This window comes from Enoplosus armatus, chromosome 19 (assembly GCF_043641665.1).
Source record: "Enoplosus armatus isolate fEnoArm2 chromosome 19, fEnoArm2.hap1, whole genome shotgun sequence".
Classification (NCBI taxonomy): Eukaryota; Metazoa; Chordata; class Actinopteri; order Centrarchiformes; family Enoplosidae; genus Enoplosus; species Enoplosus armatus.
Window position 1 is genome coordinate 17,658,051 of NC_092198.1, and position 22,797 is coordinate 17,680,847.

At 42.2% G+C, this 22,797-nt stretch overlaps 1 protein-coding gene across 1 annotated transcript in view; it reads right to left on the bottom strand.

Annotated features, from left to right (window-relative positions):
- ryr3 (ryanodine receptor 3) overlaps nucleotides 1–22,797 on the bottom strand; it is a 106,223-nt gene that overhangs the window by 62,072 nt on the left and 21,354 nt on the right. The window contains exons 4-21 of the mRNA XM_070926354.1: nucleotides 21,185–21,205; nucleotides 17,300–17,314; nucleotides 16,799–16,873; nucleotides 16,364–16,442; nucleotides 15,822–15,934; nucleotides 13,351–13,450; nucleotides 12,919–13,012; nucleotides 12,130–12,204; nucleotides 10,559–10,715; nucleotides 8,874–9,038; nucleotides 7,234–7,355; nucleotides 6,896–7,076; nucleotides 5,929–6,064; nucleotides 3,970–4,065; nucleotides 3,701–3,819; nucleotides 2,201–2,334; nucleotides 1,691–1,932; nucleotides 266–458 (exon numbers count right to left, since the gene is read on the bottom strand). Coding sequence (XP_070782455.1) covers nucleotides 266–458; nucleotides 1,691–1,932; nucleotides 2,201–2,334; nucleotides 3,701–3,819; nucleotides 3,970–4,065; nucleotides 5,929–6,064; nucleotides 6,896–7,076; nucleotides 7,234–7,355; nucleotides 8,874–9,038; nucleotides 10,559–10,715; nucleotides 12,130–12,204; nucleotides 12,919–13,012; nucleotides 13,351–13,450; nucleotides 15,822–15,934; nucleotides 16,364–16,442; nucleotides 16,799–16,873; nucleotides 17,300–17,314; nucleotides 21,185–21,205 — 2,117 coding nt within the window. The remainder of the gene's footprint in view (nucleotides 1–265; nucleotides 459–1,690; nucleotides 1,933–2,200; nucleotides 2,335–3,700; nucleotides 3,820–3,969; nucleotides 4,066–5,928; nucleotides 6,065–6,895; nucleotides 7,077–7,233; nucleotides 7,356–8,873; nucleotides 9,039–10,558; nucleotides 10,716–12,129; nucleotides 12,205–12,918; nucleotides 13,013–13,350; nucleotides 13,451–15,821; nucleotides 15,935–16,363; nucleotides 16,443–16,798; nucleotides 16,874–17,299; nucleotides 17,315–21,184; nucleotides 21,206–22,797) is intronic.

The window sequence follows — 22,797 nt, forward strand, 5'->3', positions numbered from 1 at the left end:
AGTTTTAAGAAGATTGGGGCTTTAAAAGGAAAGGCATCAGTATTATTTTGAAAACATTGATTCTTCTTTTCGTTGGGTAGTTTTTGTTGATCCCTAACAGGAAGTCAATTCAGTAAACTTTTAATTTAAAACTACATCACTGCTTTATGTGTAAAGCGGTCGTAGGCTGAGAAGCAGTAATTGCATCACAAAAAAAATAAAAACAAGCACCTCTATTGGGGACGCTTCTTCGTCTCATTTCCCAATTATAAATGCAGAGCCTTACTTGACACCTGCAGAGAAGCTGACGACGGGGAAGAAGAATCCTTCGGTGTTGAAGTCCTCGAACATGCCCTGGACAGGCTGCCCGTTGATCCTGAAGGACATGCTGGGAGCGCCCAAATCCAGACAGCAGCTGATCACATCGTCGGAGTTCAGCAGGTGCTGGTTAATGGAGGCCACGGCCCTCGGGATTCGGCCTAGACAACACCGGACAGAGAAGGAGGATGGATGGCTGTTACGGCTGCAAAGTCATTGCGAATGTAGGGCAGGATGATGGGCGCGGAGGAGAGAGGGGAGCAGAGAGCGGAGAGATGGGTGATGAGTGCTTTAAAAAGGGATGACAGGAAATGGATGAGGGAAGGTGATGGGTCTTTTAGTAGATTTGGAAGGGAAGAGAGGTGAAATAGGTGTTATGCTTTTTAAGGTGAGAGCAGAGAAGAGGGGGCATTCAACGGACTTAAAGCCCTAAAGTGCCAAGCCAAACTAGTTATTTCCTGTTATGCAGGCGGAGAACATACCTGTATATCTGCAGCTGGCCTTCAGCTATGGGCTTTGCAGTGTGTTAAACTTGAAGATGTAAGGCATGTCTGTCAAAGTCCTGAGGAAAGGTCTGAGGTGGAGGTTGTATGGTGGAATTTTATAATCACTGTCAGTTCTGTGACTTTGTCCTTCACTATGTGGAAAATGAAAAGGGCAACCTGGAGAGTGGACAGCCGGCTCCTGCATTATTCACAGTAAGTTCTGTCGAGGCAAAGTCCTTCCAAGTGCACAAGACTTTTTCTTTTTCTTTTTGTGTTACTTCACTGCAAGATTTGACCAGTTTCTAATTATATCAAATACACAAAATAGATCCGGCTCAAAAGAAACAGAACACCCTTTTACTTGTAATTTACTTTCAAACATAGAAGTTTAAGGCCATTAAAAACTGATTTGGCGTATTTCTCTGTAACATTAAGTTAAAAAAAAACATAATTAGTTCTCAACAGGACTGCGTGGGTGAGGTTTGATCAGATTTGATTGACAGTGCTGGTAACAGAAGCACACAACCCCACAATTGCCACATTGCATTTTTATTCAAATGTTGCTAAACTCTGATGGAAGTCTGGAATTACGAGATATCACTCTTTTCTAACTGAGCCCCGCCCACTTCAAACCAATGAGAAAAACAAGGACAAAAACACAAATACAGAAATCTGTGAAATAACCGAAACGGTTTCATCTTTGTGTTTGAATATGTTTGTAGGACATTTAAGGTTGCCCAGTCACAGCCTGCATACTTCATGGACATAAAACAAACTAACTATTCTAACTCGGCTACAGATGAACAGTGAGACTTCAGTGTATCCAAATAGGTTTCCAATCTCAATCACCCTCATATAAGGCTAGACAGTGGTGCTGGTCTTATGTGGGGGTCTTGTATGGTGCCTACCTGACCAAAGATGAAGTCCATCAAAGCTGTAAGAGTACAGGTCATCCCCGACACCGTTGCCACCCCATCCCTCTCCTCCACCGGGGTACGGAGCGTAGCCTTTAGTGTTGGCCCAGCCTACTCTCAGGTGGGTCGGCTCTCCGGTTACAAAGTGGTCCACCTGGTCAATCACCAGCTCAAAATACCACTTCTTGTACTGAGCTGAACCCTCAGCCACGCCCAGGAAGACGTTCGGCCTCATACTGGAGGTGATAAGAGAGGAAGAAGCCTTTATGATGCAAAGCGTGTTTATTAGTCAAATAGAAGTTCATCTCAGAATTAAAATCATTGAAGTACATTCTGTTGAACCCAAAAAGTAGCGGCTCCAAATCCTTAAATTTCCTCCCATCAACCCGCCCAAAACATCACCTGGCTGCTGGGAGAATATTTTGAGATTTGAGGAAAAAACATTTGAACCCAAAAACACTAAATTCACATTTATTCAGGCGCGGACTTGTTTTCGTTCTTTACCTCTGAACATCATTGACCAGTCGAGTCTGAAGCAGCAGGTCCCTCTTGGGAAGCAGGTTGTCACAGATCAGATTCTGATTGGTTCTTACTGCCACGCCATTACAAACACAGAGGGAACACAGGACATCCAGAATCTAAAAAGAGAGAAACTCTTATGTCAGGCATATCTTATTAACGTAAAGTGTGTGTATAAGTGCGCACATTGTAAGATGGAAATCCACACCTTATTTCTCTGTTCAATGATCAGATTCTCTGCTAGCTGCAATGCTTGTGGCATATGCACAATGTATAAAGGGCCCTCAAGTCAACAAGGCCACAGACTTTTCGCTGCCACTCATGATCAGCAGCTGTTGTTTACGAGGTTGCCCTTTCATGCCTGTTGCGATTTACAGAGCAAATACTGAGAGACATCTTAACACTGCATGTAAAACACATGGTGGGAATGTCATCAAGCTCGAGAATGTCGTTTGATACGAAGCGTCACTCACAGCCATGACAAAGATCGAAATACATGTCCTAGTTCTAACTTGTTCGCTTGACTTTTGTTTAACAGTGATGATTTTATGAACGGATACGTGAATCCTTTCTTAGGCTTAAATGTCTGTGTACTGGGTTTAGTTTTGTTGCTATCGCCCAGCAGAGAAGAAAGGATTTGGATGCTGAGATAAAGATTATGTCCACTACTATGGGCTTTACACTCAAATTCTGTTTTGTTCGCCGAGAGTAGACGTCATAATAAACTCAAGAGAGAATGATAAAAGCTATAAAAAAAAAGTAGACCCCATGAGCAACCACATGTAATTCCCAGCATTTCCTGAAACATTTGCGTGTAAAAGTATTTCTGAAATCACCACTGCCACAGTTAGCTTTGTACAAGATATTTGTATTTAACAGCTTGGCACTGCAGCTCTTGATTTACCAAAACATGAAGCTTAAAAAGCTGAAGTTTCCCTTTCTTCGCCAAATTACATCGGGAAGTTAGCGTCGGAATTTTCAGCCACATGAGCAGCGTGGCTCTACAGATGGAAATGACAGGACCAGAGTGAAATATCTCAGTGACATAGTAACATGAAATTTGGTACAAACATTATTCCTAAAGACTTTGTTGATGCCCTGACACTTCAAAATTGTTACATATTACATACATATTAACGTGCTAACATTAGCGTTCAGCTCAAAGCACAGCTGAGACTATTGAAAGCTGAGCCTAATTCAAATTATTACCACTAGAGGTCGCAAGGTTGCGTCTCCATTTTTCATCCATTCAACAATTTCTTTTTCTGGTGTGTTACGAGCGCGACAGCCTCGTTGGCTTCTTGCATGGCTATATTTTTAGTTTTGTTAACACCGACAGTATCGCACTGGGTCAAAATATAATAGTGCTACTTGAGCAGTTACAGATCGGGTCACAGGGGCTCACACACCGGGAGTCAAAACCAATCACCATTCAGTCTGAAACACCCATAGTGAATATCTGTCTGCGATCGTATTTCTGCCCACCTTGTGGTTGCGTCCATGCTTGTAGAGCAGAGAGATTATGGATTTAATGTGAGCTCTCTGAATGATGTTCAGAGCCTCGGGACTTTCTACCAAGATACAGTGGAGGACTTCCAGGATCCCTGAGAGGTCAGGAAAAAAGATTTGTCATTATCAGAACAAATGTATATTAAATAGAGCATATCTGACACTCAGTGTGATGCTCTGATGGCATGGGCCTCTTTCCTAAGTTTTCAACAGATGATCTGAATAAAATGTGTTTCCCATAATACCTGATGAAGATTCCAGTCTCTCCAGTTTGCTGACCAACCAGTCCAAGTTACGGGAAAACTGGGTGCAGTTGTTCCTGTTCCCACGAATCAGTGCGGCTGAACAGGGGGTTCAATAAAAATACACACAAGATTCAGTAAAGACATGAATAATATGGTTACAAGTGTAAAATTAGATCCAAGCAGCTGACTTGTAGGTGAGTGGATGTTGCAGACAGGTTTCACTTTTAACGAAAAATAGTCCACCATTTTCCTGTTGAGCCATTGTCCGACATCCTCGGTCCACAAGCAGATATTAAAATTCATTAAATCTGTGAAACCACCAACACCTATTATTATGAAGTCTGTCTCATGGAAGATACATGGGAAAGACTTTGAAGCCACTGTGAAGGCAGGCACTACATGCTCTCTACAAAGTTGAGGTGTGTTCCCTGGTGCCCTTCCTGTGCCACCGCGGTGACATTAAGTCTCCTTATTACTTTACTGTCTCATTTTTCACCATTAGGATTCAGGGACACTGGACTGATAATGCCCGCGAAGCAATTTAACAGCACTTTGTGCCAAAGGAATACTGATGGGTGTCTAATCTCTTTTAATTCTGCCTTTCCAGGAAAGCTATCGTTCAATACGAACACATGGACAGAGGCCCACCATGAGCTGGTCATTGTGAATGATGTGAATATGAAATTAAAAGTCAGAGACAGAGAGGAGACCTGAGGCTACACAGACTGCAGACTTCAAATAATGATGACATTAGCATACACCATATTAAGTAATATGGAAAGCAACTACTATTAAATAAAGTAGGAGAAACTGAGCTTTAAGTAATAATAATGCTGGCAACATTTCAATGAAGAAAAACATGTGTGAATCCAGGATCAACTTAACATTAAAAAATAAGTTGTGCTACTTTTTTTTTTTTTTTGCCACATTTTCACATTTTGTCGCGTTTTGCACATTAAATAAATGGATTCTTCATGCATCTGAAGAGACTCCTCTACATTTTATCAGTGTGCATTGTTTCCTATGCACCACCTGAAAACCTTGCTTTATCCGACAATAATTACGTGTTTTCCTTAAATAGACTTGCGGTCTTACTGTGGAAAGGCGAGGCGAGGAGGTCAGGACAAACAAGGCCACTGCACAATTCATCATGCAAAACCTGCTTCACCAGACTGCCTTTGCATCCTTGGGGGTGACCCCTCCGTGGGCAAGGCTGGAGTGCACCCAGAGGAGTGTAGTTGTGGGTTTTTAGCGTGTGTGTGTAATGCGCGTATGTGTGCGTGTGGGAGTACATGTTGGGGAGGTGATGATGAATATGAGGGCAGTCAAGGTGAGCCAAGGGGGGAAGATGTCGATAGGAAGGCTCCAATGACAGCAAAACAAACTACCCAAGAAAAACGTGTCCAAAATAAAACTTTTCAGGGTCATAGCTTTAGCATTCATGACTCAATACAGGCCCCGAGAGAACGGGATAATGCCAGCACCTGTGATGGCTGGCATTTTGTTAATGACGCTATCGTTTCATCAAATATGCGGCTCAGTGCTTCGTAATGTGCACACACTGATCTCAGAGAAGGGTGTGACCTCAACGGAAGGCAAAAAAGGTGAAAAAAAAGAATACAAGAGACATTCTGTCTTTGCTTCTCTCTCCACTCCCTTGTCACAAATAATTACAAATAAATGTCTTGTAAAGGCCGTCACCAGCTGTGAACTCCAGATGTGTCATAGAGGAAAACAAGAGCAGGGTGGAGGGAGTTTATACAGGAGAAAGGAAGGGAGGAGGAGAGGACAACAGCCGAGATCAGAAGTGCAGAGTGTGAAGTGTAAAGGAGAGAGGGAGGATTTGGTGAAGACACTGGGGGGGAAGATCAACACTTCATGTCTACGCAGGGTCAACAGCTGACAGTGCTGACAGAAGATGTGGATATTTCACATGATCCGTCACTCAGGCCCGCTTACCCAACAGCTCATAGAGGAGGTTGAGAATGTCCTTCCACGCTGCGCCTGCCTCCTCCCCAGCCCTCTCGCCAAAATGGGCAGCGCTGTTGTAGAGGTTCATCCGGTCGATGCATTTGGACAGGAGGGTCAGCATGCCCTAAGAAAAAGGTGAGATTTTTTGCCATGAATAGTCTGAGATTCACCTCATTACTCAGAAAGTATATTCCTTTTTGTAACAAGATGTAAATTACTTATTTTTTTAATGAATGATTGTATTTAATGACGCTAAACTCAAATGACCGATCGTGATGAAGGCAATGTAGGAAGCATTCTAAGGGATAAGAGTTGTATAACCGGCTCCAAGTTTATTCTGATTACTTATACTCTCTCTGGTCTCAGCTCGACTATAAGATTCAAAAATAAGATCTTCATTACCTAAGGGACCCATTTTCTTGAGCATAAAGGAAGCCACAAAACCGACACCAGACAACCATCACTCGTTTTTTATTTAGCCAGGGAAAAGCCTCATCGTAATTAAAACTCGGTCACCACCGTGGCTTAGGTTTCAGGGCGCCGCAGCGGGAGCGGTCGAGGACTTTTGTTGCATGTCATTCCCCATCTCTCCACTAATTTCCTGCCATCTCTCCACCGTCAAATATCTCTAATAAAGGCATAAAAATGTCTAAAAAAAAAGAGACCATTCATATTGTAAATTGCGTCTGTTCATTTGGAACCATAGCATTAAAGAAGCATGGCAGCCTCCCAAACTAGTGAGGTAATTTCTTTCTATCGAAAGCATTCCAAACAGTACAGTACTGTATAATATAAATGGTCGTACCTGCCATCTAGGTATATCTAAACTGAAGCTGCTCCAGTGGGTAAAAGAAAGAAGTACTTTTTGGTTTACCAAGGACTTAAATTATCCACACATAGCAACTTCACAATCAGCATTTTGTTAGAGCTGGCTAATCAGATCGTCCACTCTCACCTCCTCCTTGAAGAGGTCTTGACGTTTGATGAGCGAGCGGAGAAGACACTGTTTCTCCTCGTGCTCCAGCTCTGAGTCGGGCTGTTTGAAATACTCGATCAGGTCGTTAAGCGTCTGCAGGACCTCTTCGACATACCCGGCCACCGCCGTGGACTCACCCTCCGCAGCTCTGTCCAAAGCCCTGGGGAGAAGGACAGGAAAGACCAAGAAGAGTCAAGCTGTAAAACTTAAGAAATAGACCCAGCAAGAATTAATGCTGTGTGGGTGTTTTGCCATGTTGTAGAAGTGTGACAGAGAAGACAGATAAAAGTATTTGTTAATAACACCCTTGTTATTACTTGATGAAGTTGGCGAAGAGAAACGTGGTGTTGCGGATGATGCGAGCCGCCCGAGACTCCTCATGCTGACAGCGCTGCAGGGTGAGCCCATCGTCCATGTGGCCCTCAGAGTGCAGGCAGGCCTAGACCAGGACAGACACACACACATAAATATGCATTTCATCATTACAATAGGACCCGCACCATCAAATTCATAAAGGCAATGAAACAACCAGGCATCAGTAAATGTCCTTGAAAATATTTTGTCACCAATAGATGGAGGACAAAATGTGTACAACTTTATACAGCTATTAGAGTTACTGAAAGATGCATGAATACACAGTCGCAGCCTTATCTCAACGTTGCTCTCCAATTATTCTCAGATATAACTGCGACGTTATAGGAGCTACTCTGCAAGCTATTGATCCAGAAGCTATAAGAAAAGCTATTTAAGTATGTAATGGACAAGTGTGAAGGGAGAGTCTCCCACAGTTAGGGGTTTACACCACTACAGCTCAGTGAAACCTGACTAACTGTAATCAAACAGCATAATTAAAAAGAGGTGGTGGTGGTGGGGGGGGGGTTTAAGTGTAGACTGTCCATCAACTCCAACATATCAGGTGCATTGGCATGCTGCCAAGGCTGCAGGGACTGCCCGGCGCCAGCACGGGGCGGCGTTTGATGGCCCTGGAGGCGTGCCCAGCGATGAGCAGCGTTCATGTGCCGCCCTAATCCCCCCTGTCTCACCCAAAACTAACTGTCAACCTCCACATGGCCCATTATCACATTTAAATGGGTTGCTACATCATGTGCGCGGGACGGGTGAGTGTCAGGGGAGAGGGGTCGTGTCCAGAGTATCCAGGCTAGACAATCATTTTAAGTAGGGTGGAAAATGAACACCAGCCTGGGTGCGGTAGGTGTTAAAATGGCCAAATAAAACCACTGGTTCGACTGGGCGTGATTTGTAACTGAGCACGTGGGCTTCACGGTGTTGGACATGAGTAATGGCAGACATTCAGGGTCTTACCGTAAACACATAGGTACATAGACGCCACATACCATATACACAGTTATTTGTATCACTATGCAGCATGCACTTTCACCGATGAAGTCTGCTAATTGTGAAGTACGGGAATAATAAAAAACAGTGCTGGAATGAAACCAGTGGTTTTCCAATATTAATTTACTACACATCACAATATGGCAATTATATTCAAAATAATACATGCAAACTCTTGTATCTGTAACTGATCAGCTTTTGATCGCAATTTCCTTCATCCCTCCATTAAGTTAGACACTACATCACCCGACAGTCTGATTTGATCATTTTGTCACAAAACAATTACACTGAAAGTCAATTAACGATTATCTGGAATTATAACCCAACGCTTGTTTTTGCTGTTGCTTATTCATACAGCATGTACATAACTGTACAGCAAAGGAGCTGCAAGCTCCGAAACAAGGAACTATCTGGGCACAAAAAACACAAGAACTACTTCTTACAGGCACCTGCTTTCATTAATATGTCATTTAATAAGTACACAGACATATAGTCAGACAAATGCCATTGCTTATGATGGCTGAATGGAAAGTCTTTTTGATGTGTATGGGAATGACTCAGTGAAATGTAAGCTGTGGAAGAAAAGTTTTATCCCATTTACCCTTCTTTTCAGGGGTCCCAGGCGAGACGATTTGGCATCAGGTGCCAGGTAAGACAGCCACAGTCCTGTCGCTACATGCATGACGAAGCAGACAGAGTCTCCGTACTTGATCTCTGGCACCCCCATGCCGTCGATGTCCCTCTTTGGGCCCAAGTCGCCCTTTTCCTGTTGTGTTGACATTGAGAGGCACATACCCACATTACCAAATATACAGCAGCACACACAACACACACACACACACACACGAGGCATTGAAATGTGACAAACAAAGATATATTATGATTGGGTGGTAATCAGAGGGGTAGGTTGAGGAGAGTGCATTCATTGGCCTGCCAGGAGGTTGCTGCTGGCCTCATTAGCTCTGCTACATTTCTGGCCCAGCAAAGATGGAGCGATGCAGCTGATTGCAGTCGACAGCAAGTAGCAGGGAACATATTAATGCCAATGTTCAACATGGCAAAGCATTGACCTTTTTAGACACAGGAACCGACTGGCACTGGGTTACGTATACAATTGATTAAGCTTTACATAGAGGATAACAGAGTTTTTGGTCTATATTTATTATTCCAAAGAAACATGAATCCCTAGTAATCCCAAAAAAGCCTGTGGGTCCTGCAGGAATAGTTATTACTGAGGGCAATTACATTGTGTTGTCAGGAGAGGGTTTGGTTGGAAAATGAAAGCCTCCGGAGTGGATGGCACTCAAGGGGATTTCATACTGTACCTATTGTAGATAAAAGGATATCTACAGGGACACAATGGTACTCTGTGAAGGTGACTCGTGGCACTGTGCTGTCTGTGCTCTCAACACAGGATAATAAAGCAGGATTGCTTACGAAACAAACCGCCGTTCTACTACTTTTGATAGAAGACAGATTTAGGTAGAGGCTCTGAAACAGCTAACAAAGGGGAGATCATTTCATTATCTAGCTTTAAAACAAGATTAATAAACCAAGGTTGTTGGATCACAACGGGACAGCGAGATCTTACACTCGTCCTCCTGTGTCACCTTCTACAAGTAAACACAACATATCTGAGCATCACTGAACAACATCACTAAAACACCTGCTTTCAGTCAAGTAAGCCATGCGCTCCTCTCTCCGGGTTATTTTTGGCAGCGAGACTATTTTTGGAACACACGCTATTAAAACTAAAGAACTAAAGAGCCCCTCGGATTGCGAGAGAGTGTGGGATAAAACAGGGCGGGTAATTGATGGAAAGAAATGAGCAAAGGCAAATGAAAGAATACAAAGTAGGCACCCTGAAAACGCCCCAATGCATCACAGTGAATCTGAACACTGCAGCGGTGATGGTACATTTCTCTTGACTTCCTAATTGAAAATGGCTACATCCCAGCCAGTTCCTATTAGGCCAGAGGACAACATGAATGTTTGCTCCAACATTTACAGTGCTGTCTACTCAGCAGCTGTGAAAAGGTCAATTTATTGTGGCAAGCCACAAGCTCATTAAGAGCTTACAGGCCCGTCTCCAGAGCCTTTGATGAAGTAGTCAGGGGAAGATATTTTGAGTTCTCTTTTAATGAGGTAAGTTGACTTAGAACAAGTATTTACATCAACACAAAGGGCAGCTTCCAGACAGTGCAACTGCCTTGCTCAAGGGGCACATCAGAGCCAGTTTAAATAGAATGAATAAATTATGTTTGCATGGGGATAGTGAGCACTGACCTTGGAGGGTCTGAAGCAGAAAGCAGTGGCCGTGGTGTCGGACTTCTCCCTGTCCTGCAGGACCAGACCGCGGTCCTCAGTCAGGGCCAGGTAATGGCCAGTAGACAGGTGGCGCAGTCGGAAGGCCTGACCCCAGCGAATGTGGCTACCGCTCCAGCTAAACACAGAGTACCGGTGTCACAAACTTTGGATACAACACCGGATTGTCTGTGTTCTTTTACCTTCGTTTTGCAATTGAAAGGTCCACTGACAATAATATCAGACATTTCTGGGTTTTTAAACAGAGCTTTCTGGAAGATATTGACAATATGCTTGTGATTTTTTCTTGTTGTTTTTATATTTTATTTTGACAAACTCAGACTCTGACTGAGTTTTAGAACTGTTGTGGAGTACAACTGGGTATCAAAACCCCAATACGTTTTTTTAGCACGGACTCAAATGTGTCTGTGGCACCAAAGAGTAGTATCAAAAACTCTCCAGTACCAAAAGCTTCTAGTGTCGTTTACTTAATCCTTGATCAGACAGTTCCTTATGTATTGCTAGTTTTAAACTGTTTTTATTTTCTACATTTGTCTGTGGGTGCTTATGTTTAACAGTATTCAATATTTGAGAACTGTTGCTTATTCATATATGTAAAAAGAAGTTTGAAAAAGAAAATTATAATTCTCAAAGTAGGATATTGTGATGTGTAGATATTTGGCATCTTCAGTATCATATTTACTTTGAAAAATGTGAACAATACCCATTCTGGAGGCTGATTAGTTTAATAATTTATTTTAGCTAGCTGACTAAACTGCTCTCCATGCCACCGAGACCAAAAATCATGAATGCTGACTTTATGAATGAATGAATACATAGTTATTTATATTACGTTGACCAGAATTCCCTCTCTTCTATTTGAAGCAAAACATGGACTGTGCTATTTCACTCCGTACCGCAGATTAAATCACCCAATTAGAATACGTTTGAAATGTTTGTAAAAACCAATCTGCAGGTGGAATGAGAATGTCAGCCGAGAAATAAAGTTTAACTTAACTGTCAGAGAGAATTTAACTTTCTCAGTGTGGGAAATACTGTTCAAAATTCCTCCCTGGGCCGAGAAGGAAAACGTGTGCCTTAATAAATGCACCTGCGTCATTTCAAAGTGCACAGACTCTGACAGGCAGTCCCAGAGAGAGCAGCCAGACGATGTGACTGGAGGGGAAATTGCGTGGGTGGCCAGTAAAAGAAAGAGGAAGATGAAGAAGAGGCACGGTGATAGAGAAAGAGAAGTAGATTGAAAGGGATGGTAAAGTGAACCTCACCTTCTGAAGGACTTTGCCAATTAATTGGTGGTGACAGTTCAGAGTGGAGGGAGGCTAAGTTCATATATAACCTACTGTACCAGCAGCTGTGACATTTGTACACGAAGCACCAATTATTTGTATTCTTCATGAAGAGATTCCACTCAAAAAAGACAACTCCTCCATGTATGGAAGAGTAGAGCAGAGAAAATCTATGTCAGGGTTTCATGTTATTTACCTCACTGAGTTTATTTTATTCAGCATGTGTGTATTTGGGTCTGATCTCACCTGATCCTGAGAGGCTCCAGTCTCCAAAGTGAGCGGGCCTTTGATGCTCCCTTACCCGCCTCATAGTTGACTATCCTGAGAGCACAAACACACACACAAGTGGGGGGAACGTCTATTATTTCTGGGTCTTTCAAGTCACAGTGGGAATGAAATGAAAGTTGAAAGGTTTCTGCTACTGCTGCAGTTCTGTCACAGGGAATGGCAATAATGTTGATCAAGTCTCACTGCTCATGCATTTGGACAAGAAATTCTTCCACGTGACATAGTATCTTCCAACAAAAGAAATGGATATACGTATATATTTTTAAAATTCTGGTAGAAGAGGAAGGATATCCAAGTGCTTTGGGTTGAAGGATGACCTGTGTGCTTAATATTCTCACATCTTGCCCACAATTAAGCCAGAAAATAAAACCTAAAATTTAGTAAAAAGGACCTTAACTGAATTAGACTTTACCAAGAGCGAAGGACAGAAAAGATTTTTTTAACCTTTATTGATTTTTGGAGCTGCATAATGGCACTATTTCTTCTTTTCATACTGTTATATACATTCCCTCACAGGACCTACAAGTCTTATTCTGCTGGCAAATTGCACTTTGGCCCTCAGTAACTATTGCAGCAAAGTGTTGAAAAGTTGTTTAACAGTTCTTCTTATTTATCTTCCCCAAGGACTACTTTCTCAATTCTTAAGTTGTCAAGATGATAAATATTGAGTCACTGGTTACAAGAAAACTTGGACATGAACTGAATTTATTTGAATTGATTGAATTGCTGAGCGAATGATCTACTAACCTCTGCTCCTCCTCACGCTTGTCTGCTCCAGGGATGGTCAAGCTCTCATCATGCCCATGACAGAGACGCATCACATGTCCACCAATCAAAAACCCTAATAACGCAACAAAAACAACTCTGAGTTACGAGACACTCAACATTTTCCTCTTTGATCATGCAGAAATTCTCCATCTTTAATAATATTTGTTTTTTACCACCATACAGGTGAAAAAGATGACATGAAACTACAACATGAAAAACACTTGGTTGCTATTCTCTGCAAATATCATAATATGAGTTTTCAGCTTTAACTTAGAGGGTTTTTTCCTTATTGCTTATATGCTTAACATGTCCAGAAGATTATAAGACACACGCATACTATTTTTTAAAAAAGTGGATGAGAGACAGCTCTTATTGTGGTTGCTACTATTGTTACGGGGGTCATGAACTTGCCCACAGCCATGTTGCCTGAAGAGCAGGTAGGCTGGATGTTCCACAGGGTCTGCATGAAGGAGGCATCCACCTGGATGTTGCCATTGGAGATAGAGAGGTGCTGCAAGAGAGAGGCAAGTTACACGTGGCTTTAGACAGTGAAGGGTCGTGTTAGCAAATGGGAAACACAGACAAACACGGAGATTCAGTAATACTGCACAGACGAGGGAGATGTCCCAGTGTTGGCACTGAAAAGAGATTAAAAACAACTTTGTGTCTCTCCTCTGGAGCTGCCAGACGGGCTAAAAAGCACTGCTGCATCAGTGTTTCTCTATGCAGCAATGTCCAGATAATACACTACAATAATTCCTTCCAGCAGAAACACTTGGAGCGGCTCCCATTTCCCTACAGGCAGGATTCAGAGACGAGCGCAAAGCTTCAGCTGCATCCTCGCAAGATGTGAGGTGTTGATTGGCAAAAAACATGTAAATGTGACACTCTCACTGAAATCCCCTGAAAACTATGTACCTCTCCATAATTCTTGGGCCAAATGCAATCATACATCTAGTGTTTTTATTAGTCTGTCTTGGTGCTTCAAAATGTACAGTATACTATGCATTTCAGTGCAGCCTTTCCCACATGCAGACAACTGATATGGATTGATTGTATAAAAATATTGCAAAGCAGTGTGTGGATTGCAATTGTAAGAACTTTTTGAGCACTAGCTCTCCCCTAATATGATTCTTTTTTTTTTTATTGTCCTGACATTTGCACCAGGCTTGAATACCAAACCCACAGCAAAGGCAGAGCGCTGACACAATGCAGCCTAACAGGACACAAAGCAACCAAACGCCTACGTCCTAAAAAGGCTGCGTCACAACCTCTATGGCTGTTCAAAGTAATGGAGCACTGATTGCTTTTTCGCCTGGATTTCTGATATGTCCCATTCTTCAAGAGCTGAGTTTCTGTCAGGCCAAATCAGGTGAAGATTTCCCATCGGAGGCGATGAAAGTCTGGCTTTTTGCCAGTTTTGCTTTAATTGCACATTTCCCTCCCTGAAGGGCCGGAGCAGCCACTACAAGCCAGCGCTGCTCACTCTCCTATGCGTGGCACGTCGCTCTCCCCCCTGTTTTCCATTTCTCTGTCTGCCTCTTCCTCTCCCTCTCACTCTCCCTCTTGAAACCTCCCTCTCCTCTCTCTTTACCTAGTAAGTTAATTGAGGTCGGGTGTATAGCTATGCATAAGGTAGACGGCATTAACTCTAAGCTCATCAGTCAGATGGATGCCTTCCCTAAAAATTATTTTTAAAAAGAAACCGCACAGGAGGGCTTTACAGGTAATCAGATTTCCATTACAGATAGCAGTGTAAAGTTTTAAAGGTTTCCCCTTGAATTGCCTTGTCAGTCTGAAGTTGGCTGGAGTGCGACGGGTGGCAGAGCTATCCGACGGCTATGAAACTTTCCAAAGTGCCTTCTTGAGACGGACAGTGAACCAAAGCAGATAACTCCAGCCGTGTGGGGCGCATAATCTCCAAAGTTCTGACATGAAAACATTTGGCAGAGAAACAAGAAAGCCCCCAAAACAACAGCAGGGAATATCTGAATGAAGTGAGATCTGACAAGCAAACCAAAGGAAAATGAGAGATGATACAGTGTGCATCAGAAACAAGAGACTGTATCTGATGTATCCAGACTGTCGGAAAAAACCCTTAAATATTCATGAGAGAAAAACCCTCTTATCTGGAAATGAGAAAGTGAGTGGAGGCCTGCTGATTTAATGAGAATAGTTTGAGCTGCAATTAACCCATCCTCTTTTAAAACCGCATCTTCTTCCTAGTGTGTGACGGCGAGTTTAAGATGATTCTCTACTGTAACTATAACTATAACACCGTCTTCTACGTTTTGAAGAAGAGTTACCATGGGAGTACTTTGGTTAATGGCATCAAAATCAAAACGCTAACTGGCCGTGATGTCTAATCATTTGAATTGTTTTCAGCAAGCTTGGAAGAGCAAGCGACAGATGAAAACAGCAGTCTGTGCCTGTATTTGTATGCATTGTATTTACAATTTAACATAAAGCAAAATAAATACAATTTTTAACAATTAACAGCATTAGGAAGTTTCTTCTGAATTCTTCATAAGGAGTCATAACTTTGTGTGTTTTTGTTTTTGATATTTTTTGATATTTATATGATTTATTTATGTAACAATAACCAGTTCCACATGTTTCTTCATCTTATATCCTTTGACTGCTTTGGCTCCACGATTAAAAGTGGGGTTTTCTCCTCTCCTACTTGTTGTTGTATTGACGGGGTAAACAAAGTTTCATTTAACTGAACTGACTGAATTCTAGCAAAATGAAGTATGTCTTCTATACAAAAAGTGCATCAGAGTCTTGTTTTCCAGTGACATCAACCAAAAAATGTGTCTTTGACCTTCTCAGTCAGGTCTGAAATGATTTATTGTAGAGAGGAGATGCTGGCCGTGACCTACCAGGTATCTCTCTGTCGACACACTGACAAGGATCAGGTCATCTCCGATGCGGACTTTCTCTCCCTCGGATCTCTGCTTGGACGCAGGGTGGATGGTCCACCAGCAGGCCTCTCCTGTTGACGTAAATGCACAAAAACATTTTTCATATATTGGTGATAAAATAGATACATACATTTGAGCAGGTTTCCTGTCCAACAGTCATATACGTGCCATTTAAGATAATCCCGGCTCCTCTCTGTAGTTAAAGCGGCTGTCTAATCTGACAGGCTGGAAGTACCATCATATAAAAATCACCATCATCTGAGGAAAACTGACGGAGAAGTTGAAGTATTGTTTCTACTTGAAAAATGGCCTTAAGCATTTCTGTAGTGTCAGGAAGTGTCAAATGTAGCACAGGACACAGTTAGGATATTTCTCCCAGGGGCATTGATTCTATCTCAAGGTCAGGTCCACCTGAAACGGCTTCTCATGAGGCCTGAATTCAATTAAAAGCTGCAAAAGGCCAAGTGAACTCTGTAAAGTGCCTTTTAGTCATACTGTACCTATTGAATCTTCTTGTAGTCCAACATCAAATGACAGCTTGTCTGTCAGAGACCTTGATGTCTTCAAACAGGTCAGGTACTGGTGAGGGAAAAACTCACAAGTGTTACGTCAAAGGAAACACAAAGACAAGTTGAGTGTGGAAATCAGCTCCTGTTCAAATGTCTAATAGAAATATGACAAATGATTTAGGAATCAAAAAATACCAAATAGTTTTGGATTTAGAACTATATATATATTTAATGCTAAAACAAATATGTGACACGTGAAGATTTGCAGCTTTGCTTTGTTTCGTCCAGTTGTAAATTGAATTCCTTTTTTTAAACTCTTATTCTGACAAATAAATATCATAAGTACTGTATATATTATTCAAGTCAGCATGTGGCGCTGAGCACTACCTTACTTGTCAATCATCAGATTGTATTGTTGATTCTCACCATATCACTGAAGGAGTGGCGAAGGAGGATGGCGTGACCGTAGAGCAGGGTTCGGTGTCCACCCCCCTGACCCGCCTGCCAGGAAATACACAGGTAACAGATTATCATCACATGGTCATATAGCATCCTTGACCTCTGGACCCTGTCAGGTTTGGCATATCACATCTATGGTCTAAGTTAGTAACCTCCACGTCAGACATTGAGTCAAGAGTTTCCTCTGCTTTTGACCCTGTGGGGGTAAACTGCACGGGACTGTATGAATAAAGTATCAAGCAGGAAACAGACAAAGAAAGAAAGGGAGGGTAGCACACAAAACTACACACACACACAAACATGTACAGTATCACACTCATTAGACAGCTTGCCCATTCTTGTGACAAAACAAGAATAATTGTGATACACTGTGGCACAATGGCAGAGTAAATGCGAGGAAATAGTTGAGCAAAAAAGATTTGATTTCTTCTCCACCACTGAGGTGAAAAAAAAATTAATTCTACTTACCTTTTTAATCAACCTCTAGCGGCAGACGAAAAAAGAGAAGGTACCGTAAGCAGTGACATCTAAACCATCTCTGTATCCATAATTTTGACCGGGATTTAGTATTGTGCGCTGGATAAACACTAAACAGTCCACTAAACAGTCCTAGAGCAGTAATCAATTGATTTGAAAGAGTGTGAGTCAAAGTGTTAGTGTAAGAAAACTCAGACACATAAAATATAGAACATGATTTTCCATTCGACGTTTCTAATAGATTTCTGATAGTTTGAAAGTTTTGTTTTTATCCAGTTTAAACTTTGGATTAATGGTAAAAGATTAAAGGACAATTTAGCCCAGTAGTCACACACCTGATACATGATTTCACAGTCTACAGTCTATTCTTATCTCAGGTGACGAACAATATTTAAACTCCTCACAGAAACAGCTGGGACCAAGCCCGGGACGGTGCTAACCAGCATGGGGCACACGGCAGTGTTTGGAGACTATCCTCTTACTAGTCCAGTTGTCAGCATTAATTTGTGCGTTTGCTCACGGGGTCGCTTTTAAACTGACCTAAAGGGAACTCCCAACTGTCCCCTGAATATGACCCCAAACTAATTCTCTTTTGGCGATCAAGTCTCTCCCAGATGGCTTGTGTAAAAAGGCAGACAAAAAAAGCAGACAGGGTTCGATCAAAAGGAAAAATGGGAAGAGTATCCGGCAACAGCTGGGAGTGAGGGAGGGGGTACAGAGAGAAAGAGAGCCAGCCTGTATTTCAGGCCTGCCTACAGTGCTGACACATCACTGCCAGGAACTGTGACCTTTGGTTTGGTGCCCCTCCAGCTGTAAGTACTGTATCCTCAACAGCTCGGTACTGGGAGTGCACTTGTGTTAGTCACAAAGACAGAGCAGTTTGTGTGGCTGTGTTTGTATGCATGTATGCGTGCTAAGGGGGGGAGGTGGGGTGTGTGGAGTTGTGTCTTAAATGAATACTGAATACGTTTTGGGGGATTTTAAATGGCCCACAGGTCAACAACTCGTGTCAAGTCATGAGGGCATAGCTAGACACCAAAATCATCATTTGTGTCATATTAGATTACAGTCTCTGACACTCCATGCCCACACTGTACTAATATTTACCTACGAGCAAAATGAAGTCAATAAGACGTAGCATTTAGCTTTAGATTAGCCCTGATGAGCATGCCTCATATTTGTGAATATCTTTAGTCTACGGTATTTCTGCTTTTACTTATGTAATCTGAGTGCTTCCTCCGCCACTGCCCATCATTAGGCATCCTGTGCCAACACTGAGAAAACAAAGCCACCAGAGGACAGGTGAGGTTACTGTGGTCTCAGCAACAACAATTCCTGAGAATTGAGTGATGGCGGGACCCCCACACTGTCGCCAGTTTAGGTAAACCACACCTAGCTAAAAATAGTTGCAACACGTTCCGTTCAACTTTCCCCATTTACATCACTGAGGGCGTAAACTAGAATACATATTAAATGCGCCGCAATACAATTAAACAGCATCCCAAACAAGGGGGGTTTGGAGTTTACCTGTAAACCGAACCGGTCGTGTGTTTGTTATACACACACGCACACACCTAGCTAGTAGCCCGAGGACCAGACGAACATGGCAGCTCATGTTTCACACACCTGGCGGAGCGTCGAAATGGCTTCTCCTCAACTGTTACTGACGAGCTGAGCTGCCCTTCGGTTAGCTAACGGGTACATTATTGTTTTGACGGCAGATTCACTCACAAAAAGATAACGAGCTTTGGACGTAACGTTTGTACATTGTAACGCCCCCCCCCCCCCCCCAATCTCTTAATCGTCGTTTACCATTTTGGCTCGGCTGTTATCTTCTTCGCTGGATTATTTTTACGACCAGAAGTGGTGGAGGAAGTGCTCAGGTCTTTCTATTAAGTAAAAGTAGCAATGCATCGTAGAAATACTCTGTTACAAGTAAAAGTCATCCGTTACCATCAAAATATACTGAAGTACCTCAAGTAAAAGTACTCTATTAGAGATTAGAATGGCTGAAATGAATGAATTTATCAATAAAGCTTTATCTTAACCTAGAATAATACAGCATAATTCATGGAAATACTCAAAAGTACAAGTACTTCAGAATTGTATTTAGCCATTTTCTACCACTGCCCCAGGATGTACAAGTACAACTATGGAGTTAACCTACAACTTCTGAGTGTTAGCTCGTGTTATTTATAGGAATAGTTTGGGGTCTGCTAAGTTGTGATGGGTGTTTATTGAACCTTACATACCTTCAGCGTTACTGCTCCCTATAATGAAAAGTGCCAAACAAATGCACAATAATAAAAGGCTGTAAGCAGCAAATGTTTGGCGTTTTACTTTATAAAATAACTTCAGCAATATGAATCTGGTACGAATGTCATTGATATTACATATTTACTGTTCTATGACATGGAGTAATGGACCAGTGTTAAATACAAACACTTAAAATACATGGAGGATTTCGCCGGCTGTGTTAAAATCACCCATACGAGCCGACATCCTGAGCACTCTTGATCTATAATTTCCCCGCCTGCTGGTCTGCTTTCTCTCTGCCAAATGGCTATGTCAGGCGGCATGGCCATTACACCAAACCATGACTAAGTAATTTACTTAAATGTTCACTTCACATGATAATAGCTTATCTTATACGGAACACCCAGAGCACTGGAAACCGCACACTAATCAGTTTTTCAAGGCCGTGAAGAAGGGAGTCATGCCAGACTCATTTGCTAAGTACCATCTGATATACTGATTCTCGTGTACATATTCAATGCCCTGTCCTTCAAATCATCTGGATAATGAGACCCGGATCGTGCTCCATTTGCTTTACATTGACTTCATAACAGTCCATCGAAAATATGATGTACACCGTGACGTGTAAAAGGTGACAGTTGGGAGAATCGTAACCACAGGAAAAAGACAAAAAAACTGAGGTGCAGTGTGTTGTGTGAGTTGTATGAAGAACAGACACATAACCCTTGAGTCATCTGCAACAGCTTTGCTCAACAGCAGTGCACGTGAGCACTCTGAAATCATCAAAAGCAATTTCAGGACATTTCCTCGTGTCAAACAATGCCCTTACAATGAATTCATGTTAGAGACCAAACCCAGAGAAAACAGAGCAGCACACCCAAACCACAAAGTGAGTCTTCTGCCAACGTGTGGGTTTTCAGATCATCTAGATTCAGTAGATTAGATTAATGATTGAAGCTGATTACTACCTTTGATGAGCGAAATTGAATGATAATATGTATATTTATATGTACCTTTTTAACAATACAAACATGTTAAACTGTATACTAAGGCTTGACTCTTGCATTAAAAGCAATAAAAAAAACAAAAAAAAGGATAATGAATAGCTGAAGCAGACACTTTCACTTGTGCTCACACACTTGCACACCAAGTAGTCTTCAGAGGCGAGGCAGAACATATGACTCAGGTGCACAAGGTGACAGCACCAATGGATGTCTATTTCAAGATGGCCATAATTTAAGAGTTCAGAGACATCTGTGACAGGCTAATTGATTATCTCCAGACTGGCTGAGGGAAAGAGACTATGTTGAGCCAAAGATCAAAAAAGCTCAATTTAATATCCAGAGGGAGTCTGCACAGAAATTAATGTATTTTAATATCCATTTGCACAATATGTGGTGAGGTGGAAAAATTGAAATGTATTACCATTAGCTTAATATCTTCTTACAGTGCAGCACCTGCCAACTAAACTAAATGCTGTGCACGCTATAAAAGCAGATTTTATGGCAATCGAGAAATAGGCGTCGCTTCAAGTGAAAGTGCCGAAAGTTCAACCCTTTTCGTTTGGCAGTCTGTCATGCACACTGACAACATGATGGATGAACGAACTGATGGACCTACCCATTTTTCATGGTCAGCACTCTAGTAACACACAAATACAAATGAAAAGAACGTGTTATTGGGGTGTATGGCAGTCAATTACACAAATCTGAGAGCAACAATGGAGAGAAGGGGAAAGGAAGAGGAGGGTGATTTATTAGCCTTGCTACCAGAGAGTTTGTATTCAAGCCAACGTCATGTTGTCCTGCCAAACAAGGCCAGCCAACAATGTTACACAGTTGAGCACAAAACAAATCTGCTACCCAGGCTAATAACAATGCGGGCCTGATTCACCAGTGGAGAGGACCCAAGCGGTATACAAAATAAGAACCATCTGTGCCAGAGGGCTATGTTGTGCATGAAAGTACAGTGGTAGCCAGAGCCACCCAGCACAGCACACAATTTGGGCTATCTTGCATTAGTGTTGTGGGATTTTGTACTCAATTCATCTCGCAAATAGCACCGTAATGCTTTGCAGTGCTTGGGTTTCTCTAATAGCTGCAGCTGTACTGCACAATGATTCATGCAACCATAGCTTTGTCATCTCTGTTCCTAGATACCAGTGGTCTGTCCTAAGTATTAGGTTATAATAAATAGTAATACTAATACTTGGGGGACATCAACTGAGAAACACTTTCAATGCTGACGAGTATCCAGTAGGAACAGTGATGAAAACAACACACCACTAAACAAGCAATTTCTTACATGTAGTGGTTTGTTTGTCCAAATGTAATGCTAGGATTTATTAGAGAGTCTATGGAAAATTAAGCACTGTTTTCTCTTAGTTTTTTCCCCCGAAACATATTAGAAGGAAAGGGCTCAACATTTCATCCAAACAAGGGTGATGCCGTCCCGCCCCCGTCTCTTGACCTCCCCCTCTGGATCTAGAAGTGCTGCATGATGAGATTAAATGACACATGAAATGACTCTGTTAGCGCGAGGCAGCGTGAGTGAACATAAGCATCTGACGGGAGCTTACAGACCACACGTAGCCCACCGGAGTGCTTCAGTGCTGCCGATGAAACCCCCGCGGCGCCTCTGACCGATCAAAGATTACTTACCTGCTCTAATAAACATGCCAAGTGAGCCGGAGCGGAGCCGGGAGGAAGGGGATCACACTGTTTTAGCTTAAATCAAGAGAGCGCAGGTTGAGGAGTGAGGAGGCTGGAGATGCAGATAGTTTCCCCTCCTTTCTTTGACCCCTGACGGCCTTTTATTATCAGAGCCTTCTGATCTCTTTTTTTGCAAAGCAGGAACGTGTTACAGAGAATGAAAGGAGACAGCTTCTACTTAGAATTCAGTCGCAGCTCTTGGTGTTGAAATAGTTGAGAGCATTGCTAGGTGTGGTCTGTCTGCTTGCTCTAAATGGGATTTGATCCAACCTACTTTTTTTTTTTTTTTTACATATTCACTTATCAAAGTCAAAATTTACTGCAGAAATAGTTGAAGTATGGGCAAAATAGTTGACTGTCAATGAATGATTAAGTATTTGTCAGTTTAGGTATCTTAGATCTGGCAACCCTATTCAGTGCAGTGCTTAAAGGGAGCCTGTTTCTGGGTGTTAAATTCTTCCATTCATACACATTGTTGTGGGCAGCACTTAGTCCTTACAGTAATAGAGTCCAGCTCTCAGT